At 33.9% G+C, this 25,512-nt stretch overlaps 1 protein-coding gene across 1 annotated transcript in view; it reads right to left on the bottom strand.

Moving 5' to 3' along the window:
- Nucleotides 1-25,512, bottom strand: part of LOC127702350 (signal peptide, CUB and EGF-like domain-containing protein 2) — a 239,303-nt gene that overhangs the window by 125,247 nt on the left and 88,544 nt on the right. Inside the window, exon 6 of the mRNA XM_052206494.1 lies at nucleotides 8,861-9,034. Within this exon, the coding sequence (XP_052062454.1) occupies nucleotides 8,861-9,034 (174 nt within the window). The remainder of the gene's footprint in view (nucleotides 1-8,860; nucleotides 9,035-25,512) is intronic.

Below are 25,512 nucleotides of genomic sequence, written 5' to 3' on the forward strand. Positions count from 1 at the left end.
GTGTTTAAAAAGGGAGATGTCCACACAGCAGAAAATTACAGGCCAGTCTCACTGACCAGCGTATCATGCAAGCTGTTGGAACACATAATCTGCAAACCCATTCTAAAACACCTGGAAAAGCACAAAATACTGAAAAATTTTAATCACGGTTTCAGATCAGGTTACTCCTGCACAGCGCTTAGTCACAACAGAAGACTACTAAAAGAGAGGCGAAAGATACCAGAGATACTAAAAGAGTTTTGACAACAGCATCCAACTTGATATCGCCATACTCGACTTTTCAAAGGCATTTGGTACCGTGCCACACGATAAACTCCTGGCAAAACTAAACAGCTATGGAATAGATGGAAATCTGAATGCATGGTTAGCGTCATTCCTACAAAAAAGATCTATGCGGGTTGTTTTTGAAAGTGAGCACTCAGGATATGCCCACGTAGACTCTGGCATTCCACATGGCACAGTACTAGGACTGCTGCTCTTAGCCACATAAACAACCTACCAGAATGTAAAATCCCAAGTTTGTCTATTTGCGGACGACTGCCTACTTTATCGAGAAATTAAAACCTCGAAGGACCATCATATTCACCAAGAAGATCTAAAGGTTCTGGAAGTTATCAAAATAGGGAATGATATAAAATGTTACATGATTATCTTCAAACAAAAATCAACTCAATTCTATCAACTAGACAACCATGTTTTAGAGCAAGTTCAAACAAACCCGTACCTAGGTCTAAATATATCTAATGACCTAAAGTGGATCAACCATATAAGGAAAATTACAAGCAAGGCAATGCCCCCAAGAGTGCAAAAAATTAGCTTACCTAGCCATGGTAAGATCGATACTTGAACATGGTGCTGTCATTTGTTACCCATTTACCATCAGGGAAATAGAGAAGATTGAATGCATACAGAAAAGAGGAGCACGTTTCATCATGCACGATTGCGAATCCAGAAAAACAGGATGTGTAACAAATATGCTTTCCAAGCTGAAACTACTACCACCTCTCCAGGAACGAAGAAATCATCAGAGGATGATCGGTTTCTACAAAATGGTTGAGGGATTGGTGCCGGCTATTGAACCGACAAATTACCGGGTTTCTTAAAGAAATAAAAAAAAAACGCCAAGGTAAGGCCAAAATCTTTAATGATTACCAATACTCGAACATTGAAGATACTAGTAGACAAGAAACCAGAAATAGTAGATCTTTTAAATTGATAGATTGTAAAACAGATATCCGTCCGTAAGAACTCTTTTTTCCCGAAAACAATGGTAAAGTGGAACCATCTGGAATAGAATACCGCATGCTCAAAGACAGTTGAGGGTTTCACGGCTGCCCTTCAACAGTTGGAATAACCAACTAACTCTCCTTCCAGTGCACATATATCCGCGATCGGATCCTGCACTGTGTAACATACAGATACAGATCTTTTACTAAAATGGCAAAACGGGAGCTGAAATCGTACCACGTGACCTCAAACGTTTTTACATGGCACCTAGGCTGTCGTCCCTCCTCTTCAAGCACTTCGTGGTGTGAACATCACCTGGACATTCGAAATTTGTTGAATGACGTTATAAAGATAAGCAGTATAAGTAATAATTATACAATATATACAATATATACACATAAAATTGAGAATGGAAATGGGGAATGTGTCAAAGAGACAACAACTCGACCATAGAACAGACAACAGCAGAAGGTCACCAACAGGTCTTCAATGCAGCGAGAAATTCCCGCACCCGGAAGCGTCCTTCAGCTGGCCCCTAAACAAATATATATACTAGTTCAGTGATAATGAACGCCATGTACACATGATAAACGAATTTGGTAATTGTCATTATTTGCCGGAATATACATTGTCATCTCTTTTTTTAACTGCTAATTCCTGGGGTTTTATTTCGTACGACATGGACATTTTTAGGATTTTCAGCTTTTATTGAAGGCAACAAATTGATTAATACAAACTTATAAATATTGGATTCTTTCTTCATTGGTCAGTAAAAAAATATAAAAAACTATTTTACATTGTTTTTCTGGTGAACATTTTTCATTTTATCTTGAATATAGTTAAAATACACAAAACAGTGTTTTTTTGCCTAATGTTTACGTATTTACTCACGGATTTGACAAATAAATTTTGACATCTTATTTGAAAATCGTCGTTTTTTAGCGTCTTACATGTACTATGCAACTGAGAAGGATACCTTTTATGTTTAGGCTGTATGAACAATATTCTTTTTATAAATTTCAATGTTTTTTTACCGAACAAACGAAATATTAACAAAAAATTGTGCCTGGTATTTTTACAGACATCGAATAAAAAATTCTCGTCATCACGGAACATAATCTTTAAAGATACAATTTCCCAAAAAGAAGTAAAAAATAAATTAATATTTTTTTCTGTTTAAGTGATTTTCAATCATCAGTCAATCTTTGTAAGTGAAAACTTGCTATATATTCCATGAATGCAATAGAGTACATTTGATATCAAATTATGAACAAATCGCTCTTTTTATTTAAAATTGCCAAACGGAAGCTGAAATATTACCACGTGACCTAATAAGTTTTGCACACAGCACCTAGGCTGTCCTTCTAGTTTATTTCCACACATTACCTATTTTCTTATTCTTGTGAAGTTGATAGGCATTTTTGTCTGTCCACTACCTGATATAACCAAACATTTAATTACTTCTTTGTAAAATCCAGGGATGTACATGTATTTGATATATTCTAGAATTTTCTTCCCATAAAAATTTATCTTAAAATTAACCAAATTATACAAACCACACTGAAATATTTTAAAGGAATCAAATTCCAATTCGAAATGCCATTACTAATGAGTTTACTAATCAAAGATGCTTAAAGAGACATAACATAACTTTGTTTATCAATCACTTGTAATTCCCCTCTTCATACGACTTAATCATAGAATTTCTTTTAACCTTAACTGGTTTACCATCCCAGATGTATTTATAGCATTTACTTTCTATATCTTTTCTTTATTTCTCAAGAACTGTACATGCACTTGCCAAAAATGTCAACATTGCTAAAACTAATGTTGTTATAATAAGCATTTTCCCAAATAAAGTTAAATAACGTTACCCCCCACAAATGAAAAAAAAATTATCCATTTTCTCAATTTTCATCTTTAAGTTCCATTTTATACTTCTTCTCTGTTATGACCAAAATATATTCTAAATGCTTTTGTTTGTCCAATAAATCCCGGCTACCTTATCTTTACTGTTTTCAGTTTTTCCTATCCACTTACCCTCTGTTTTTGTTTTTTCAAAATGCATCCAGAAAATGACCCAAACATTTCTATTTCGTTCATTTTGGCTTTTGTTTTTTTTCCTTATTACTGAGAAATACAGTCGTATCGTCAGCTAATCGAGAAATTTTAATGCTATGATTTTCCCCATCTAATTTAACTATCAACCTCTTAATATCTCTGCAATTCTGTTATTTCGAAGTCTTAAATCCACGATTTCCACAGATGAAACAAAAAAGAAAGCCGATAAGGGATACCGTATTCCTCTCGAGTTTTGAAAAATTTCTGAAATCAATTCATTATTAATAACACAAGGTTATAACCCAGTATATACTGTTTTTACTCAGTTTACAAATGATGTGTTAAATCAAAAATGTTTCAAAATGATAAACCTAAAATCCCATTCCAATAAATCAAAAGCTTTGGTAAAATCATCAAAAACTATTTCCCCCTCAATCTTTTATGTTTCGTCATAATCAATAATGTCTTGAATCTGCCTCAAATCTGTTTTTGTTGATGTTAGCGAATGGATGCGTATTTAAAAATTAAAACCTTGGAATTAAGCAACGTATTGTTTCATGTCTCATTATTTAAAAGAGAATACGCAAATAATATATAGATGGAATCTTTTACAATTCATATCACCAACAAAACAAACAAAACAACTTATTATTCAAACAGAAACAGATGCACGACGGTCTTTTTTATGTATGTAACGAAGAAGAATATTATAACCACTTTTATTTTATTTCTTGTGGATTTTTAGAAAAATTTTGGAAAAGTATTTATGAGATAATGAGAAAATTAAATTTAACTATATACGTATCCATTTGCTTAAAACAATTGAGGGTTCAGTTTTTATCTTTACAAATTATTGTAAAATAGGTAAGGTGATAAATTTCAGAGGAGGGACGACATTCTGCACACGACACGCAGATTTATATATCTTATATTATCGATCGGTTGCAGTGATGATGTGTCATTTATTACAAGCTCTTCAGAGTCTAATCAAACAGGTTATATTAAAAACACCCATATATATATATATATATATATATATATATATATATGAACAACAACTTGTCTTTCAATGACAAAACACTATGTACAGATAAACGGCACTAGTATGGGCACAAAATGGCCCCGTCATATGCCAACATATTTATGGGCCAACTTGAAAAACGCCTCATGGCTAGTGCTCCATACCAGCCATTATCATGGTTTCGATTTATTGACGATATTGATTTTAAATGGACAGATTCACAAGACCATCTGAATAATTTCTAGAACACTGTAACTCTTTCTACCATTTAATTAAATTTACACACGAAACATCAATGGAGAAAAAAAACTTCCTTGATACTACGAGTTACATCCACAGCGGAACCATTATAACGGATCTCCATACGAAGAAAACAGACAAACATCAATTTTTCTCTCCAAAAAAGTTGCCATCCTAAACACTACTCCCGTGGTATCCCTTTCAGTCAAGCATTGCGAATCAAGATAATATGCTCAACTGAAAATAAGCAAAATGCTAGACTTGGACAACTACGTAAACATCTAGCTGTTCGAGGATACAATAACAACAGCATTGATATAGATTTCGAAAAAGCAAACAGAACTAGCCGCCAAGAACTTCTGGAGTACAAGGATAAGAATAAAGGAGACAACAGAACACCTCTTGTACTCACTTACCATCCTAATTTTAAAAATGTGTCATCCATTGTTCGAAAGCATTGGAAAATTATAGAGAATGACTCCAATTTGAAAAAAAGTATTTTCCTCTCCACCAGTCATGGCCTTCAAAAGACCTAAAAACATCCGTGACAAATTAGTGACAGCTGTATTGACAAAGCAACCTACTCAACCTCCCGGTTGCTACAAACAATGCGGGAGAAGTAATTGCTTATGTTGTAAAGCTGCCAATACTACATGTAGCAGTTCTGTCATCAGCTCCTTTACAAAACAAAGTTATACCGTCTACACAAATTCCAACATGTAAAACGGAGAAATCAATTTATGTATTCAGATGTAACACCTGTGGCATTCAGTACGTTGGAGAAACAATGGACAAATTTAATATTCGGCTAAATAACCATCGATCATGGTACAAAACCAACAAAAAACTGTCCCCTCACAAGACATATTCGCTCAAAGAAACATCCTTTTGATAATGTTACTTTCCAAATCATAGAAGTGAACACTGAGTGGGACACCACGACGAAAAGGAGAAGAGAAAACTTTTGGATCCACCATCTCCATACTTTAGAACCTGATGGGCTTAATGAAAAAGACGAGAAAAGATACAGGAAAGATAAAGAATAATAAATTATACAGCATCGTTCTTTATATTTCTGTAATATTGGCCAATGGACGTTGCAAACTTCAACCACAAATTTCGTAATTAAATAAATAATCTTGAACTTCATCCAAATTTTGAATTATTTACAAGGCAGCAAAATTCATGTACAATGAGCTGCAAAAGTTTCTTATCTGCATCCGATTTCACCTGGATAGATACACGCTCGATGAAGCTAGTTTCTCTAGCGAAATATTGCGTTTATTTATTATCGCATTGTAAATATTTTTAACATTTTAATGTTTACATACTAAATAGTGTGTTAAAATAACATTGTTAGGCAATTTATAATTTCATTTGTGTAATTGTATTAATCTTTGTTCTGATTAATCCACACTCAAATAGATTTGTATGTTATGTGTTGCTATTTATAGGCACTCATTATATATATATTTGCAGATTTAACATTGTTGTGCTGATATTTAGAGTAATTATGTAATGTATATAATATATATATAAATGTGTCTAAGAATATAACTTACACACGCTAATTGATACATTAAAAAAGTTCTATTAGATCTTAAATATATATACGCAATATTTCGCTAGACAAACTAGCTCCATCAGGCGTGTGCATCTATCCAGGTGAAATGTCATGTATCCGATTTCACCTGGATATGATGTCATGATGTCACAGACGCAAGGGTTCGAATCCCGCTGAGGGAAGAACAAAAATTTGATGATCTAACATTGTTGGGCTAAATTTGAGACGAATTATATATATATGGTGTTAGCCCTTTATAACCACGTGTTATGGAGAATGTCTGTCATAAAGTTGTCACATGTTTAGACGTATATATATATATATATATATATATGTGTGTGTGTGTGTGTGTGTGTGTGTGTGTGTGTGTGTGTGTGTGTGTGTGTTCCAAGTGGTGAAGGTGAAATCATTCCTTCGTAAATTTTACGGACGCCATCACGAGTTGGTTGACCGTTATATATATATTCGTTTCACAGATGATAGCGAATATGTTCTTAATGTCGTAACTACAATCCTGTCCCCTTTTCCCGAATGTGACCTACCGAATTGGACTTATTACCGGGTTTGTACTAACATGAGCAACACGACGGGTGACACATGTGGAGCAGGATCTGCTTACCCTTCCGGAGCACCTGATATCACCCCAAGTTTTTGGTGGGGGTTCGTGTTGCTCTATCTTTAGTTTTCTATGTTGTGTTTTGTGTACTATTGTTTGTGTTTGTCTTTTTCTTTTTTAGCCATGGCGTTGTCAGTTTATTTTCGTCTTATGAGTTTGAATGTCCCTTTGGTATCTTTCGCCTCTCCTTTATAAAGTGCCTAGAAAATCAACCTAACAATGTCTGATTCTTTACTTCCTCTCCGAGCGGGACTGGAACCTGTACTTTTTCACTTCTAACTTTTACGACAACACCGCCTAGCATTTATCTAACTATAGCTGATAAAAATCAGTTATCGTTTCGGGAGGTGTTACCTTCTCGTATGTATCAAACAAGGACATCTAGACACAATACATTTTGCGTGTTTCTTGTGTTGTCGTAGAAGTTAGAATTGAAAAGTACAGGTTCCAGCCACGCTCGGGGAGGAAGTAAAGAATCATATCTACTCTTACATTGTGAGATTGATTTTCTATGCACTTTATGAATATTCTAACGCCTGGTATTTCTTAATCATAAGAAATCCGATGGAAAAGGTATAATTTACAGTTGTCACTACACATAGGCAGACATATCTCATTACAAATTCATAGTGATTGTATGCTTCGAAAAAAAGAATAGCATCCTGTAATTATACTGAACAGATGAACATTTCTGTACACTTTAATATACTTCGTGTATTGTGTCTAGATGTCCTTGTTTAATACCTACGAGAAGGTAACACCTCCCGAAACGAAAGCTGATTTTTATCAGCTATAGTTAGGAGGGGATAAGGCGTATTCGCAATGCAAGGCGGTGTTGTCGTAGAAGTTAGAAGTGAAAAGTACAGGTTCCAGCCCCGCTCGGGGATGAAGTAAAGAAATAGATCTACTCTAACATTGTAAGGTTGACATTGCCTCTATATCTGAATTAGGAAGATTCCCCCTTCATTGTTTTTTTGCCACATGAAGACCGACTTTTGAGTGAAAACTAATCTAATTTACTTAAGGAGTGTTATTCTGTTTCAAAGTCACTTCGTGATCAAGGTATATACTCGTGGTACTCATGTGTAAATCATATAAGGTCCGACAATAATATTAGCAAACCTAAAATGAATCTAAAACAAATAAAGAGCCTGTTAGAATTTTAGTAAAGAACGAAATTGAGCAAAGATATAAAGAAATATATGACACTAAGATATCATCTCTTGATCAAAATAGTAAACTCCTTTTGTTTAAACATATAGAAACTGAATATAAACAAGCATTTCTATTTGACATACCATTATTTCGATACAAGAAAACTTATATGCAAATTTAGAATAAGTGATAATTTCCTCGCTACTGAAACTGGGAGACATAAAACTAGTCTTCGCCCTCAAAGATTTTGTAATACGTGCAAAGTTCTAGATGATGAATCCCATTTCTTTTTTTTATGTAAAATAAATAATGATTTAAGACTTGTCTTTTTGAACGATTTAAAAACCCAATACAAAGATTTTCTGATAATAATATGAAATACATTCTAAATCCAACTACTAGCCAGCAGGTGAAATATATAGGCTCTTTTATTAAACAGTCTATGGAACTGAGGGAAAGGGCACTTGAGGACATTTATTGTATTGTGTGTTCAATATTTTATTTTATTTTTATGTAAATGTCATGATTATATTGTTGTTACAAGTAACTGTAATTGCTATTATGTAATTTGTGCTTTGTATTATATATTATTATATTGATACACAGAGCTTTTCTCACGCGATAGGCTATAACAGAATAATCCGAATTACGATCAACGGTGATGGACAAAAATATAATTTTATTAAATAATAGTTATATGGCTTGAGATTTGGTGGCTGCTTTATTTTTTTAAATAGTAAAGTGTCCAATGCCGTGTAGTCACCACTATGTCCTCGGCACACACGCATTTCGACCTTTAATTTCATCATTATAAACAATAAACAGTAGTCAGCATGGGTTTACTGAAAAGAAGAAAAAAAAATGACAATCTAATGTTTGTTTCGATATGCATTTGCTTGTTAGTGTCTTATATAGATAAGATCCGAGTAGCACCTTAAGCTGATCCTACGTATAACACTACATGCTTACAACTAACCTGGACATAGAACATTATTGCACGTCTGTGTTCCTGAACCATCTCCTAAACAATTTTCTCCAGATCCTGCTTGTGATGGGTTACTACAAGCACGTGTTCTTGTTTGCAATCCTGCTCCACAAGTGAGTGTACATGCAGACCATGATTCCCAGTCAGACCATTTGCCATCGCGATCTGAAATTACACTAGCAAATAATGCAAAAAGTCTCACCGTCATTGATAATGCTGAATGATGTATTGGAAGTCATTGATACGTACAAAAGTACATTTCCAATTCATGTTTGAATGACATAAATCAACTGCAAATCAGATCTTACCAATCATGTTAGCTAATGTTGATCAACAATTTCATGAAATAAGGTCAAGGTCAATTAAATTAAAGTTTTGAAGCCTTTAAGGTAGATCGGGTGTATTCCGCCATATTGGATTGTTAAATAGCAGAAAACAATCGGTCCAGATCTTTAATAAAATGTGCAAGTTTTGAGAGAAAACTGTAATACATTTGTAATAATGTTCATCTAAATGAAGAAAACTGTGTGTTTACTCTTATTTTGATAACTGTTTTTTACAAATACAGAATCCTTTTGTTTGATTTGATATTTTTTTCAAACTTTGCCATATAAGGGGAGGTAACTCAGATAATGTAACTTGTATAAAGGAATTTGTTAGGAATTTACCTGATTTGTTTTGTAGCAAGAAAACGAGGCCCGTGACCCTATTTTGATTATTATATTCAGAAAGCACATTATATGAGCTATCTTTCCATATTTTATCTTAAAATTCTATCGTTTAGTTTTGTCTATCACACAAAATTCGGTTTTTCATGCATAATCAATACAAAATCTGACAGTTTTGCACAATCTGTAGCTTGAAAAAAAGCCCCGATCCCATACTTTTTATTATGTTTTTTTGAAAAAAATTGATATGAACTTCATTTTGGCACACTATTAAAAAATTCTACGGATTAGTATGATAAAAAGTTTCATCGAAAGCCATCGGTTTAGTCAGAATTCGGAAGGATACGTAACGAACAAACATATGTCGTTGAGATCACATTAGTTGAGCGGCGAATGTTAAAAAAGACGCTTAGTTCACGAGTTTAAATTACCTAAATACCACATGGAATATTTATGTCTCAAAATGTCTATCGATTACTCAACTTCAAAAAAATATGTGTAGTAAATGTCAAATGTGGTGCCAATGACGTTAAAAACGGCCTAAACTGACGTTATCCAACTGTCATCGAAGACCCCACTGCTGTTTCGATAGAATAATCTCATAATTAGCCCTTTTCTAAACATGATTTGTGAACTAAATTGGTTAATATGGTTACTCTTGAACTTCATAGATTCTAAGGACATTTTAAATAAGTGCTATATTTAAAGCACAGAGCTTCTGAAAATTGTGGATAAAAACACAAACAAATCACTGTTTTCACCTAGCATTATTTGACCGTGCAATAATTGTGTAATTTAAAGGTACAATCGTAAAGCCGTCGTATAATACTTCAATTGACTTGATTTACTTTTTGAAGAAAATTAGTAATAAGCAATATAATTGGTTAAACATCTGCATTTTATCAGAATTTCAATTCCGGATATGTGTCACGTAGAACCGACACTGTTCTGGTTTATAGTTATAAGCCAACAATACATCGTGTGTGATAGATTCCTCTAAGGCATCATTAAATAAAAGTAATATATAAAGGTATCATGTCTAAGGTATGACATATTCCACTAATGCAGCTATCATATACTAAATGTCAGACTCCTCTAAGAAATCACTGTATAAAGTTATCATATGACAAATTCCATTGTTGTATAAAGGCATAGTGCATAAAGTTATTATACAATATTAATGACAGATTTCCCAAAGGCATCATTACGTAAAGATAGATAGAGGAACAGGTCACACATGATATCTTTACATAATGATGCCTTTGGGGACTATCTTTACATAATGATACCTTTTGGGAATCTGTCATTAATATTGTATAATAACTTTATGCACTATGCCTTTATACAACAATGCCTTAGGAGAATCTGTCAGACATGATTCCTGAGTACAATGATCCCTTATAGGAATCTGTGATGTAATATAGTACGATACCTTTATACAGCGATGCATTGGGGGAGGGGGGAAGGGGGGGGGGGGGGGTCTGTCATACACTATTCCTTGATACAATGATGCCTTATTGGAATCTGTCATATATATATAGTCTTGTATGATAACTTTATACAGTGATGTCTTAGAGGATTCTGACATGTAGTATTGTATGATAACTGCATTAGTGGAATATGTGATACCTTTATATATTACGTTTATTTAATGATGCCTTAGAGGAATACAATATTATTGACAGATTTCCCAAAGGCATCATTATGTAAAGATAGATAGAGGAACAGGTCACATATGATATCTTTACATAATGATGCCTTTGGGGACTATCTTTACATAATGATACCTTTTGGGAATCTGTCATTGATATTGTATAATAACTTTATGCACTATGCCTTTATACAACAATGCCTTAGGAGAATCTGTCAGACATGATTCCTGAGTACAATGATCCCTTATAGGAATCTGTGATGTAATATAGTATGATACCTTTATACAGCGATGCATTGGGGGAGGGGGTCTGTCATACACTATTCCTTGATACAATGATGCCTTATTGGAATCTGTCATATATATATATAGTCTTGTATGATAACTTTATACAGTGATGTCTTAGAGGATTCTGACATGTAGTATTGTATGATAACTGCATTAGTGGAATATGTGATACCTTTAAATATTACGTTTATTTAATGATGCCTTAGAGGAATCTATCACACACGATGTAAACGAACTATTTTTGGATTAATCCGCGATGTCCCTTGAGGGAATCGCTACGGACTGATTCCTCTGAGGAACGTGCCAGCGTGACAATCTGTCTTAGGCAATTTTGCGACGGTCATTTGTACTTTTTATCTCTCGTATTTCTTGTTTACTTTTGAATTTCTGAAGCTGTGCGAGATATTTATGTTGTTGATGGGTATTATTGTTTAGTCGTGTTTGTTGAATTAAACCGTGAAAGTGACACTCATTGTATGTTGCGTTTGGTTTTCAGGTGTGTTCGATCTGTTGTATATTCAAGTAATGGACAATTACACTACTAATTCGTTAAAACTGGCGCCGTCCGATGCAAAGAAAAGGTGCTCTGGAGTTAGAGTTGACAAGTAAATAATCTGCAATTTTGTATTTGCTGGAATTTTAAGAAAAGCTACAGAATCTAGAAAAAAGTATGCTAAATGCTGCAGCAGTGAGACGTGACGATTTATTTATTCATTTCAATGAACTATCAATGTAATGATACGTAAACCGATTCAGCCATATTTAGGTATCACAGGTATTGTTTTAAAAGCTACACAAGTAAACAGAATCTAAAATCAGTAGCACGGCTAAAAAGGAAGCACCAGATATGAAGCCAGATTTATCCAATTCTTTGTTGGTTGAAAGTAATGTTGACCCGGCTTCTCGATACATTAAAGTGTATAATTTGCAAGAAAATGTCTCATAGAAAGTGAAAACATTACATACAATGCTGGAAGATTAGCAAATCTAAATGATGGTTCTGTTAGAGCAGGCGACCTCATATACCAAATAAAGCCTGAGAATTTGCTTAATAACGCAGTTTATCATGCTGCACGTTTCACCACATGCTTGGCATAAAGACCAAATTGCACAAAGAGTAGTTAAAATAGACAAAGACAAAAAGACTCTTGTTATTTTATCAATGTTGATCATGTACCAGTTAGGAGATAACTGTATTGTATACAATATTGTTATCTCCATTCTAATGAAACTGACAGAAAACAACGTCAAATCATACATTTAAAATCTGCCATACGTCGTCTGCGTTTGTGCGTACGTTTTTATAACATCAATTGTGAATTGATGCCATAAAAAATGATCCAATCAAAATGAACGCTTCAAACGACGTTGCATTATAATCTTTCTTACCAAATAACATTAGTAAGACCTACTGCAGTTACTCTAAACTCAATGCTTAAATTAAGAAGCACTACATGGATGCCATAGTGTTCTTTTCTAAACAAGGACATGGTAAATCGAACATTTAATTTGCAAGAGTCAGTTCTATTGGCGATGCCTTTAAAGCCGCAAATAACATCAAAGCAAAATCGAAAATTATTTAAAAGCCGTCAGACAGTGATGATATCAGCTGCCCGACTTCACGTTGTAACCATGAAGAGGCAGATACCACAATGGTTTCCCTTGCTTTTCATGCTGATGCTATGTTTTGTGGAAAAGACGGTAAGGATAGAATTGTTATCAAATCAGGTGATACTGGTTTTCTTGTTCTGGCTGTCCATTTCTACCTGATGCTAAAAATTACAAAATTAAGAAGTATGTGCTCAAACTGGTTCAATTGACAGCTTAGATAACAGACGATTTATCCCAGTTCACGCCACTGTTTCGTCTTTTGACCCAGTTGTTACCGAATTTCTGCCGATCATTCATGCCTTGAGTGGATTTTATTCCACTTCAAGTTTTTGTAAAATCGCTAAAAAGTCGGTATGAAACCTCCTTAGGACGAAAGCAAGCCACTTCAGTAATCTTGTAGCATTAGCACACGGGAATACAAGTTCAATAAATCGCACCACAATTTAAATTTGCTAAGACAACAGTTGGCTATATATAAAGATAAAAGTGTAATAAAGCTTGCGCCATGTGAGTAAGTTTTTACTAGTACGTGAAATATGACCAAGCAAAGTTTGGGTGTAGGCAATCGTTGCCAACCCAAATAATGACACGCCATGTGAGTTTGGTTGGAAAATTGAGCAAAATGACAAGTAAGAGCCAGTTTTCTTTAAAGGCCAAATGACATCAGACTCTCTACAAGACCTTGTTTGTTCGAGTAAGGGGAAAACATGTGCAGGCAGCATGCGTTAACAAGGAGCAGCGACTCATTTCTTAAACAATATTACGAGAAAAAATACTCGTAAGTCATGAACATTTCAGTATAACTTACGATAAATTTTAGTTGTAAAATTTCTTGGTAAAAGAGTCTTGTCCCTATCCAATATACCCTCATATTCCAGTGGCAGTCCAAATTTCCCCGACTTCAATAACTCATGCTTCTTGTATCATCGGAAAAAATTATCGTGTATTGAGACTAACAGTGGGAATTGTTTTCAAGAAAACTCAGTGACATGTCGAATCCTGGAATATTGAGACGAAATCTAACCTGCAAATGTTGTTGGATTTTTATCAACAATGTATTTCGGATACTCTATTAGTACCTATTATTGTCAAATGTATGTATATCTTGTCCAGAAATGCTATTTATCGAGGTCGAAAATCAAGATCATTCGGTTGCAGTTATTTATTAGGCTTTGAAATTTCCTTCAAACGTGTTACCTTCGAAAAAGTTAAATAATACGCTATTCTGACGTAATGTGCAAATATTAAACACATCTAAGTCGGAACTTAAGCATTGATACATAATACTAATTGTATAATTTATTGAGTGGATTATTGATTTCTCTAGATGAAAATAGGATTTTTTTAGTGATGACCTTTGACCTTGATTTAAGGCATGATGGCATCAGCTTTCATATATATGACACATATTTTCAAAAAGTACACGATTCCAGCTTTCCAATGAGCTTTTATAATGCCTTGAGGTATGTAGGTAATTTAAATTTCTAAAATTGTCATCTCCGACGCTCCACTATATATGTAAAACAAAGAAGTGACAGCTGATAAAAGGAAATAGGTAATTAGCGTATTCCGATGCTTTCAGAAGGTTTATTTTATTAGGGGTTATATTCACAAATATTCAAGGATTACCCAATTTAATATGTCATCCCATTTAAAATTTCAAACAATAACACTTCGATTATTAATTTACTACCGTTAATGTCGCTATTTCAATGAGAGATTGCACTTGTGAAATACCCATTAACTCTTGGTTACGTTCTACATGTAAATTACCATTGCTTATTGATCAAGTTAGATGCTTGCAACATAACCATTGGAAGGCAGTAAGATCCACAGTGAGATATTGTTAAACAAAAAGCTCCCAAGAACCTGAATCGCTCACCTGGTAAAAAATATGTAATTTTGATATTTTTTTCCCTTCATTGCGATCAGTTATATAATGATAGGTTAAACCAACTGTCAAGGGCAATTCTCTGATTAGCGGTCAATTGACAATTTCAACCAAGTGGATTTGTAACACAATTGTGTTCTATACGTTAATCATCAGGAAGTAACTAAATACGGCAAAACCGAGACGATTACATGTAACCTTTAGACACTTAATAACAATCTGTACGAATATTATTGACATATACCCTGCAGCCAATAAATGACCATGTCTACTGTGAAATAACATGTATCCGTCAGGGGTTAATTGCATAGTTTGACAATTAACCACAGACTAGTATTACTCTACAACCAGACTACTACGTAACCGGCCTACAGCTATGGACCGTTTGTATGGACCACTAGACTATATAAGATCTCTCAATGGACTTCAAGACACAATTCGATCACACCAGAATTCGTCAGATCTCGGCCAGTGTCTCAGTGAAAAACATTTATTTGAACTTTTAATCGCTCTTTGAATACTTGTAAATTAAGCAATAAATTCTAATTGACAAGTATTAGTTAACTTAATTGACTTCGCCACATAAGTCAAATTGGTGCCGTTCAGACCAAGGATCAACCAGGACTTCTAACCACTATACGATAGAAAGGAACCACGTAAGTTGCAATTACCATAGCTTTCATTCTTTTTTAATGGATAACCAAGATACTTCTATGTCAGCACAAAAAGTAGAATTAGCTTTCAACGGTGTCGCGAACGAACTTCATGGTTTAAGGGAAGTAGTTACTATTCAAGGCGATGTAGCCGCCGAACTAAAAGGGTTAAAATCAGCCATTTGTTCTCAAAACGTAGTTCAAGGAATAACGCCTTTTGAAGGTAATACGAAAGATTTTAAAGCCTGGATTAAATCAATTGAAAAATATGCTTTATTTTTTAATGATAGGGATCGAATTAAGGAAATAGCTTTTCAAACATGTAAAGGGGCTTGTTCAGATTACATACAAAGGTATTTAAGAGACCATCGGGATACCACTTGGGAACAATTAAAAAAAGAATTAACTTCAAGGTTTGGAGAAATTACGGACCCTCAACATGAGTCAACTCTTTTGAGACAATTAAAACAAAAAGGGGACGAGTCTGTTCAAATTTATGCAGAAAATTTATTGAATTTGGCAAATGAGGCATATTCAGATTTAGATGGACATAATGAAGCTATAGAAAGGGAACTCGTAGGCATTTTTATAGATGGTTTAGCTCATTCTTAAGAAAAAAGATTTACTTTAAGAACGGAAAGGGTAGACGAACCAAGGTATAAAACGATAAGACCAATGACATTAACTAGACCAGGACGGACTGAACCTTTGAACTCTCATGAACCAATGGAAATTGATCATTATCGTGATGCAAAACGTTGTTATTCTTGTGGTCAAGTAGGTCATGTATCACGTGATTGTCGTTCTGGGGGAAATTTGAGACAAATTAATGCCGTAGAAATGCAAACAGATCACGGAAATTCGGGTAGAAACAGGGAATTTAATTGTTATTCTTGTGGTAAGGTAGGACATATAGCACGAGATTGTCGTTCTAGGGGAACATATAGACAAGTAAATGCAGTTGAAACGCAACAATATCAAGGGAATTCGGGAAGAAATAATGAGATAATTTGTTATCAGTGTAATCAACGGGGACATATTAGGCCAAATTGCCCAAATAGAAAACCTAGGACTGTTAACATGGTAGAAAACTGGTGTGTATATCAGGAAAACTAAAGCGCTCTTGTCACGTTGAAGCCGGTGATAAGAGTAAAATTGAAAAGAAATTACCTACTTATTCTATAAATGTTGCAGGAGCTCCAAATTCAACTTTAATTAAAATTCAAAATCAAAGATATAGAGCTCTCGTAGATTCAGGCGCTAGTGTTTCTTTGATACACAAAAGAATTTTTGAAACTTTGAGGGATAAACCAAAATTACTAAAGAAAACGGCTAATTTACAGTCCGTAAATGGGGGGGTCTTTACATGTAGAAGGTTGTGCAAACCTTACATTTAAAATAGGTAGTACAAAAGTTACTCAATTATTTTATGTTGTTAGAGACATGAACAGAAATGTTATTTTAGGAAAAGATTGGTTAGTACAAAATGGAGTCACAAAATTTTGATTTAGGATGTTTAAGAATTCAAAAAAATTATGTTCCATTAGAAGAAGATATTAATGTGGCTTCAATTGTAAGATTAACCGTAAATGCCGTATTAAAACCACAAACAATTAATGTTTGTCCCGTAGGCCTTAAGAACAATCCAAGTTTTGGAAGTACTAAATTGTTAGAAATCTCACCTGTAGCTTCAGGGTATGTTAGTACAGAACCAGGCTTAATGATAAGTAATACGGTGGTTAATTTTAATAAAAATAGGAAGTTTCCTTTGATGATTGTAAATAACACAAACAAATCAATTAGGTTAAGAAGAGGTTGTGTAGTAGGTAAGGCTTCTCATTTAGAAGAAATAAATTTAGTCAATGTTAATCAATCACAAGGAACTTCGGAACTCAAAAAGTTAGATGAGTCTGAAATAAGTGTACCACAAGAATTTAAAAAGGATATACTTAGAATGATAAGGGATAATGAAGATATTTTTGCAACTTCAGACAAAGATTTGGGGTGCACTGATACAGTGCAAATGACTATTGATACCGGGGATCATCCACCTATCAGATTAAAACCTTATAGGGCCCCTCTCAATCAGAGAAAAATAATAGATAAGGCTATTGAGGAATTATTAGAGGCTAATATTATTAGGAAATCTAGGTCGGCTTGGGCTGCGCCTATTATTATCGTTTCTAAAAAGGATAAAACATCAAGGATGTGCGTGGAATATCGCAACCTGAACGCAGCCAGTAAAATTTATTCCTTTCCGTTGCCCCTGATTGATGACTTGCTTGCTTCAGTAGGTAAAGCCAAAGTAATGACATCGCTTGATTTAAAGTCAGGATATTATCAGGTAAAGGTCAAAGAGTCGGATAAGGAAAAGACTGCTTTTGTATGTCACAAGGGATTATTTGAGTTCAATGTATTGCCATTTGGTCTCGCCTCAGGGCCCAGTTTATTTAGTGAATTATTTACAGAGGTACTACAAGGGTTAGAACATTTTTCAACTGCTTACATAGATGACATTTTGATATTTTCCGAAACAGTGGAAGAACATTTAGGCCACATACAACAAGTTTTTGATAGATTAAGACAACACAAACTAAAATTAAAATTGAAAAAATGTAATTTTTTGCAAGATGAAACTAATTACTTAGGCTTTATAATAAGTAAAGATGGACTAAAACCAGATCCTGAAAAGGTTAAGGCCATTCAAGGCATGAAAGCTCCCTCGAATGTCAGGGAAGTTAGAGGATTAATAGGTTGTTTGAGTTATTATCGCAGATTTGTACCTTCATTTTCAAAAATTGCGGAGCCTATAGTTGCCTTAACTTGGAAAAACAAGGTTTTTGATTGGACCAACACTTGTCAAGTTGCTTTTGAAAAATTAAGGGGTGAATTAGTGAAAGTTCCATTATTGGCATATCCAGATTTGAATAAACCATATGTGCTTTACACGGACGCTAGTGATAATTGTGTAGGTGCTTGTTTAACGCAATTACAAGCCAGCCCAATAGAGGGTGAAAATGAAGTTGAAAGACCAATTTACTTCCTATCTCATAAATTGAGTGATACGCAAACACGTTGGTCAACCATTGAAAAAGAAGCCTTTGCGATTCATTATGCCTTACAAAAATTGAATCATTATTTGTATAATGCTGAATTTGTGATAAAAACAGATCACAAGCCTTTGAAATACATTCTGGAATCACCAATGCAAAATAAGAAAATTCAACTGTGGGCATTGAACATAACGGGTTATAACTGTACTATTCAGTATATTCCAGGGCCCCAAAACGTGTGTGCAGATTTTATGTCTAGATTACCTGCAGATGAAAAACGAAACGAAAATCCAGATCCTTATCCGGATATTAGTGACAATACTTACGAAATTAATGTGATTAATTCAAATAGATTTCATTTTTCTGATTATGCAAATAATGATAAATTAGTTGAAGATATTCCAGAAAAAGAAAATTTTCAGTTTGAAGAATTTGATATGTCAATTGAACAATTGAAAGACAAAACATTACGTGAGTTAAAGGAACAACTTGTAAGCGATAAGGTACCCGAGGCAGTGTAAAACAAGTACATCATAATAGATGACATACTTTATTACATTTCAAATGTAGATAATGATCCTATTATAAGGTTGTACATACCTTCTCATATAAAACAAGCAGTTGTAGAACAATATCATGATAAGAATGGGCACATGGGCATTGACAAAACATTTGATTCCATTCGTCAAAAATATTTTTGGCCAAACATGTTTAAGGAATTGTATAATTATGTCACTACTTGTGTACCTTGTCAATCACGCAATTTACAAAAGGTTAGAGCGCCAATTCAGGAAACAAAAATTCCGCCTTATCCTTTTTGTCATGTAGGGGTAGATTTGAGTGGACCGTATCCAACTACCATGTCAGGTAACAGGTACATTATAGGATTTATCGATTTATACTCAGGGTGGCCAGAAGCTTTTAGTGTCGCAACAAAAAGCACTGACAATGTTGCACATCTTTTGATTGAAGAAATTACTTCAAGGCATTCTGGGATTCAAATTCTAACAAGTGATAACGGAGGGGAAAACTGTTCTAAGGCTATGGAGGAAGTTTGTAAGGAACTTAATATAAATCATATTAAAACTTCATTCTATCATCCTCAGGGTAATGCTAAAATAGAAAGATTTCATAGAACATTACATGATGTTTTGTCAAAATTAATAGAAGATCATTCCACAACTTGGGATTTATACTTGAACCAAGCTTTAGCAGCAATTAGATTCAATATCAATGTGTCCACCCAACTTTCACCTTTTTATGCATTATATAACAGGGATCCAGTTTTACCTTTAGATAACATTTTACAGCCTAGGAGAAAATACAATGGGGAGGAATATCATAAAATTGCCTTGCAACAACAACATAAATCATTTATGTTTGTTCATAAAACCATGAAAAAATCTAAGCAGAAACAAGCTAAGAACGCAAACAAACATAGCAAAGATATAAAGTTTGAGGTAGGAAACCCAGTTTTTTATAAAAATCATAGAAGGGCAAGCAAACTTTCAAAAAAATGGACTCCGTTCTATAGGATTATAGAACAAACTTCACCTGTTAGTTTTATTTTAAAAAATCAGTTAGATGGGACAACCACAAAGGCTCATGCTGAACAAATTCGTTTGGCTAAGTAAGATTTGGAAATTCCTAACAACAATCAAGGTAAGGCATTACGTAAAGCTGCGTATGTAGTTCCCATTGAGTCACAATCAGAAGACTCCTCTGATGATGAAAGCATAGATTCAGACACTCCGTTAAATCAAATTGCAAAAAGATATAAAAAAGAAAGGGAAAGTTCTGATGAAGAAGATGATATACCATTGATGGAATTATCTAAAAAATTAAGGGGGAAGAAAATTTTCTCAGAACAAGATACTGTCAATAATAGTCAAATAGAAAGTGATGATCAAGTCATAAAAGAAGAAGTAGAAAATTCGCCTTCCGATTATGACGTCTCTGACATTGATGATAACATGTCTAGCACTGATTTTTCGTCTGTAACATCTGAAATTTGCGACATGGAAGATAACATGTCTGTGAATAGGGTTAAAATAAAAAATAATCAGAAACCTACTGATATTGGGGCTAACGAAACAAAATTGGTATCTAAGGAACATGTACACAATTTAGTGAGGGCTTTAATAGGTATTATGTAATTTACGAGTACTATTGACTGACATAAAACGACGACTACCGGCGACATTAAAAATACCTGGTGACGAAGTTAAAGATATTTGGAATTTTTATAAATTTTGACCTGTAGTACATTTTGGACGAAAACAAAATAATCATTATCATTACGTTACCATTACTAGATATAAGAGACACTTATGACATTTATAAGATTCACAACTTACCTGTACCTACTACGATAACTGATAAACAATCTGACTCGAGCAATATGGTTGCTCAGTATGAATTAGAAGCAGAAGTTATTGCTGCAAACCAAGAAAAAACTAAATATATGCTGCTAAATACCAATGAAATTGACAAGTGTTCCAATCCTTTAGTTAATTTTTGTGAAATTAAAAGTCCAGTTTATCCAGTTAATTTAAGTAAATTATGTATCATAGCCTTATTTGTCAATATAGAAAATTGGAAAACAAGATGTACAGTGAAAGTACGACCAAACACAATTTTGCCTATGGCAACTTATTTGACCGATAGTATGTGGGCAGTTACAACCATTAATGAATTTAGAATCACTATTAGATGTGATGACAATACAAACATGTTGACGGATCAGATAATTAATCCTCCTACCACTATAATTAATTTAAAGCGAACTTGTACCGCTATGAGTGATCATTTGACCTTATTACCTACTTATCAAATGTAAAGTACATTTTTAACAGAAAAAACGTTCGAAATATTCTTAAATACCTTTCAAGTACTGAATACAAGTTTATGGGAACCCTTTCATGCTGCTTTGCCAAATTTTACAAAGCTTGAACTACCAAGAGAACTAAAGGCGATTAAACAAATTCCTATGAACGCTTTGATTGAAAAACTTAGAAATTTAAGGGGAATTGAAAACGATTTTGAATTTCGGAATTGGGGAGTAGGTCTATCCCTGGGTTTGGGTGCGATATTCATTGGAATAGCTATATTTTTGTACTGTAAGTTTTTTAGAAACAAATCTTGGTTAGCCAAAAAGAAAGGTGTGAGTTCGGGTTCTAATGCCACGAACGATGGGTACCAAATGGTGACAACGCAAATGGTTGGGACAGAAGTACCTGATTCCAGAGAGAAGATTCCCTCTGCACCATTACTCAAAGACGATGCAAGATCGAAGACCGATGCGACCAGTCTCTTGAGAAAGATGTACCCAGAGCTAGATACGTCGACTACTTCGTAAAAGGACTGGATTGTAAACCATACAACGTAGACGACCGAATCCACTAGCAGAAGACGAACCGTGTAAATAATTTTAAAGTGATCCTATGAACTGTGTAAATAGAATTGTATAAACATTTGCGTTCCTACCCAGTATTGAGGAACAACTTACTATGATGGTGATGGAAATAAAACATGAACTATGTAAACCGAAATATTGAACTGATGATTCGAATGAACTATGTGTAAATATATCCAGCTATTAGACTTGATGAATGTGATGAACTTATTATATCATGATATTGGACTTATAGAACTTTATAAACTTTAGATATGTGGTGATGGTTACCGGAAACCTTACAATAAACTATTAGAATAACCTACAGGAAGAAAAATACCGTATTTTATTGAACTTTCGTTCTATTTTGGATGGAAGGCATTATGTAACACAATTGTGTTCTATACGTTAATCATCAGGAAGTAACTAAATACAGCAAAACCGAGACGATTACATGTAACCTTTAGACACTTAATAACAATCTGTGCGAATATTATTGACATATACCCTGCAGCCAATAAATGACCATGTCTACTGTGAAATAACATGTATCCGTCAGGGGTTAATTGCATAGTTTGACAATTAACCACAGACTAGTATTACTCCACAACCAGACTACTACGTAACCGGCCTACAGCTATGGACCGTTTGTATGGACCACTAGACTATATAAGATCTCTCAATGGACTTCAAGACACAATTCGATCACACCAGAATTCGTCAGATCTCGGCCAGTGTCTCAGTGAAAAACATTTATTTGAACTTTTAATCGCTCTTTGAATACTTGTAAATTAAGCAATAAATTCTAATTGACAAGTATTAGTTAACTTAATTGACTTCGCCACAGATTTGTAGATCTTATTTTGCGGAACACTTTTGCTCATTACAATTTCTCTCTGTCTATTATAGTTTTTGCAAAAACATAAAAAATAGTAAAATATGTCTTTCATAGACAACAACTCCTGTAAGAAGTCAACTGACGATTCGACCATGTTGACTTACTAGTAGATCATATAATGTTGAAGATTTTTACCTGGAAAGATTCTTTTTATTAACTACTAGAACACACCCGATAAAGGTACAGTTTTCGCTGCTTTCAAAATCTTTCTGTTTGAACCCGTCCCGGCTTGTATTCTTACCAGAATAAACTTACTATAAACAAAATTTGTTTTTTAACTAATTAACCAAATTAATAGTGGTATTGAGGTGGAAGAAAACAGACTGGCTAAAATAGTGTACTATAGTGTAACATAGATATAAAATAAGTACTGGAAGAATTCCAGGTTCTCCTGATAGATGAGTGATTTACAGAAGGTAACAGAAAGACATAGATCTATTATTGGTATCGGTATCGGATTCGACACGGAACTTGTTAATTATTGGTATTATTAGAGGTATTCCCGTAACAGTGTGGACAACCGTAGTACTTTTGTTGTTAATAGTACTGAATCATTTACCTTTACCTTGTTTGTCATCGGCTATCGATAATAATGATTTTACGCTCACTCAGTCTGTCAGAGGCCCTCCAGTGGGGATTTAAATAAACACTTGTTACACATTTCGATACATAAAGTGAAACTCTTTTCACAAAACTTTAAAGAAATTTGTTTGAAATATTCTTTATATCAGCACACACACAACAGTTTCATTTTAGATAATAATAAATGTTCAGAACTAATATCATTAAATAATCGAAAAATACATTTACACATTTGGATTTTCATTGTAAAAACTTTAAGTCGATAGGGTTTATTCACAAAATATCTTAGAAGAGAAAACATACTCCCACGTTGTGAACATTTAAGAGTAACCTACCATTTATTCAATGTATAGGATTTGTTTGTGAAAAGAGTTCCGGACGATGAAAAAAAAAAAAAAAAAATTAACTGGATATTTTTCACATGGATAATCGTTTGAATCATTCAGTCATACAAAGAACTCATATGATTAGTTTGCTTTGGATATTCTAGTACTACACTACTCAATTGCCTCTATTTATGTATATATCTATATGTATATCTAATTAATTAAAAGACTTTTCTGTTTGTATAATGCTTTTATGTAAAGGCGTTGAGAACCTTTGGTGACCCCACAGTTTAAATGTCTATGATAAATACGACGTGATAAGTGGGCGTTATATATATAGTGACGAACGTTTACCTAATTTAACCCAGTCAATGGGGAGACTTGAGCGCGCCAAAAAATGGTCTCGTCCACACTGTTATGAAAACGATACTAATTATGTGGAATACAAAAGGGCCTGGAATGGAGTAATTTTTAAACAACACCATTGTCCTATAATAGTTGTACATAAAGTTGAATTCTTTGATTCGTCGTTTTTACGTCATTCCGGCTAACAAATTGGACCTCGTTATTTTAGTAGTATAGATAATAGTTTCCTAAAAAAATGTAAAAAGGCTAAAATCATCATTAAAAAGAAATATATCTATAAGGGGTCATTTGAAGATTTCAGCCAAGTTGTCTTATTTGTAGATCTTATTGTTTTGGACATTTTTACTGCTTAAAATTTCTGTTATTCTGTTATAGGTTTTAAGATAATAACAAAAAAACTGCGAAATAAAAAATAAAAAAAGACATTTCAGGGGAAATGATTCCAAAATGGGTTGTCCGATTTTCTGAAAATTCCACAGAAGATAGACCTTGACCTGCTGATTAATTCTACCAATGTCAGATTTGCTTCAACTGCATTAGTTTGAGCTATAAACCAAACACTTTTATATTTACTAAAGAATGATATTTCAGGGACAATAACTCCAGAATAGATTGTCCGATTTTTTTGAAAATTATGGAAAGTGATAAACTTTGACCAGCTGATTATTTTAATTTTAAATTATTTGTATATATAGCATATAATTTGGTTTATAATACACCAGTTTCACATTTAACTGCGCATGTCTAATCTAATTAGCCAAACTATGAAATCACGCGATAATTTCCGAGAGTTCATCAACTGGGGGCTAACGGTTATAAGCAGTGACCATGCAGACTTGGGAAAAAAATCATCTGATTAAATGTTTGCGTTTACATGTCAAAGCAACATGAGCATCATTTGAATCAAAATATAAAAATTATATTGACGAGATAACTTTATTAACAATGACACATTTAAAGATTTTAAAACGGACTACTGCTGTGTTATTGGTTGCGGTAATATACGATCTGATATGCCGCCTGGCTTTAATTGTACCTTTAATTGTCACAAATTCACGCTTAGGTCGTACACTTAACGGGAAGAATAAATTAGATAAATAAACGGGACTCACTTCATCTACATAGTATTAGGCCATAAATTAAGAAGTCAATTAACACCTTAGCCATGTGGAATCCTCGTTTTACCTTGTACAATCTCACCAGGTGACAATTGATAAAAACGTACCCTTATCTATACATACAGTTACTGATAAAGGGCGACT

The sequence above is a fragment of the Mytilus californianus genome, unplaced genomic scaffold, assembly GCF_021869535.1.
Source record: "Mytilus californianus isolate M0D057914Y unplaced genomic scaffold, xbMytCali1.0.p SCAF_1, whole genome shotgun sequence".
NCBI lineage: Eukaryota > Metazoa > Mollusca > Bivalvia > Mytilida > Mytilidae > Mytilus > Mytilus californianus.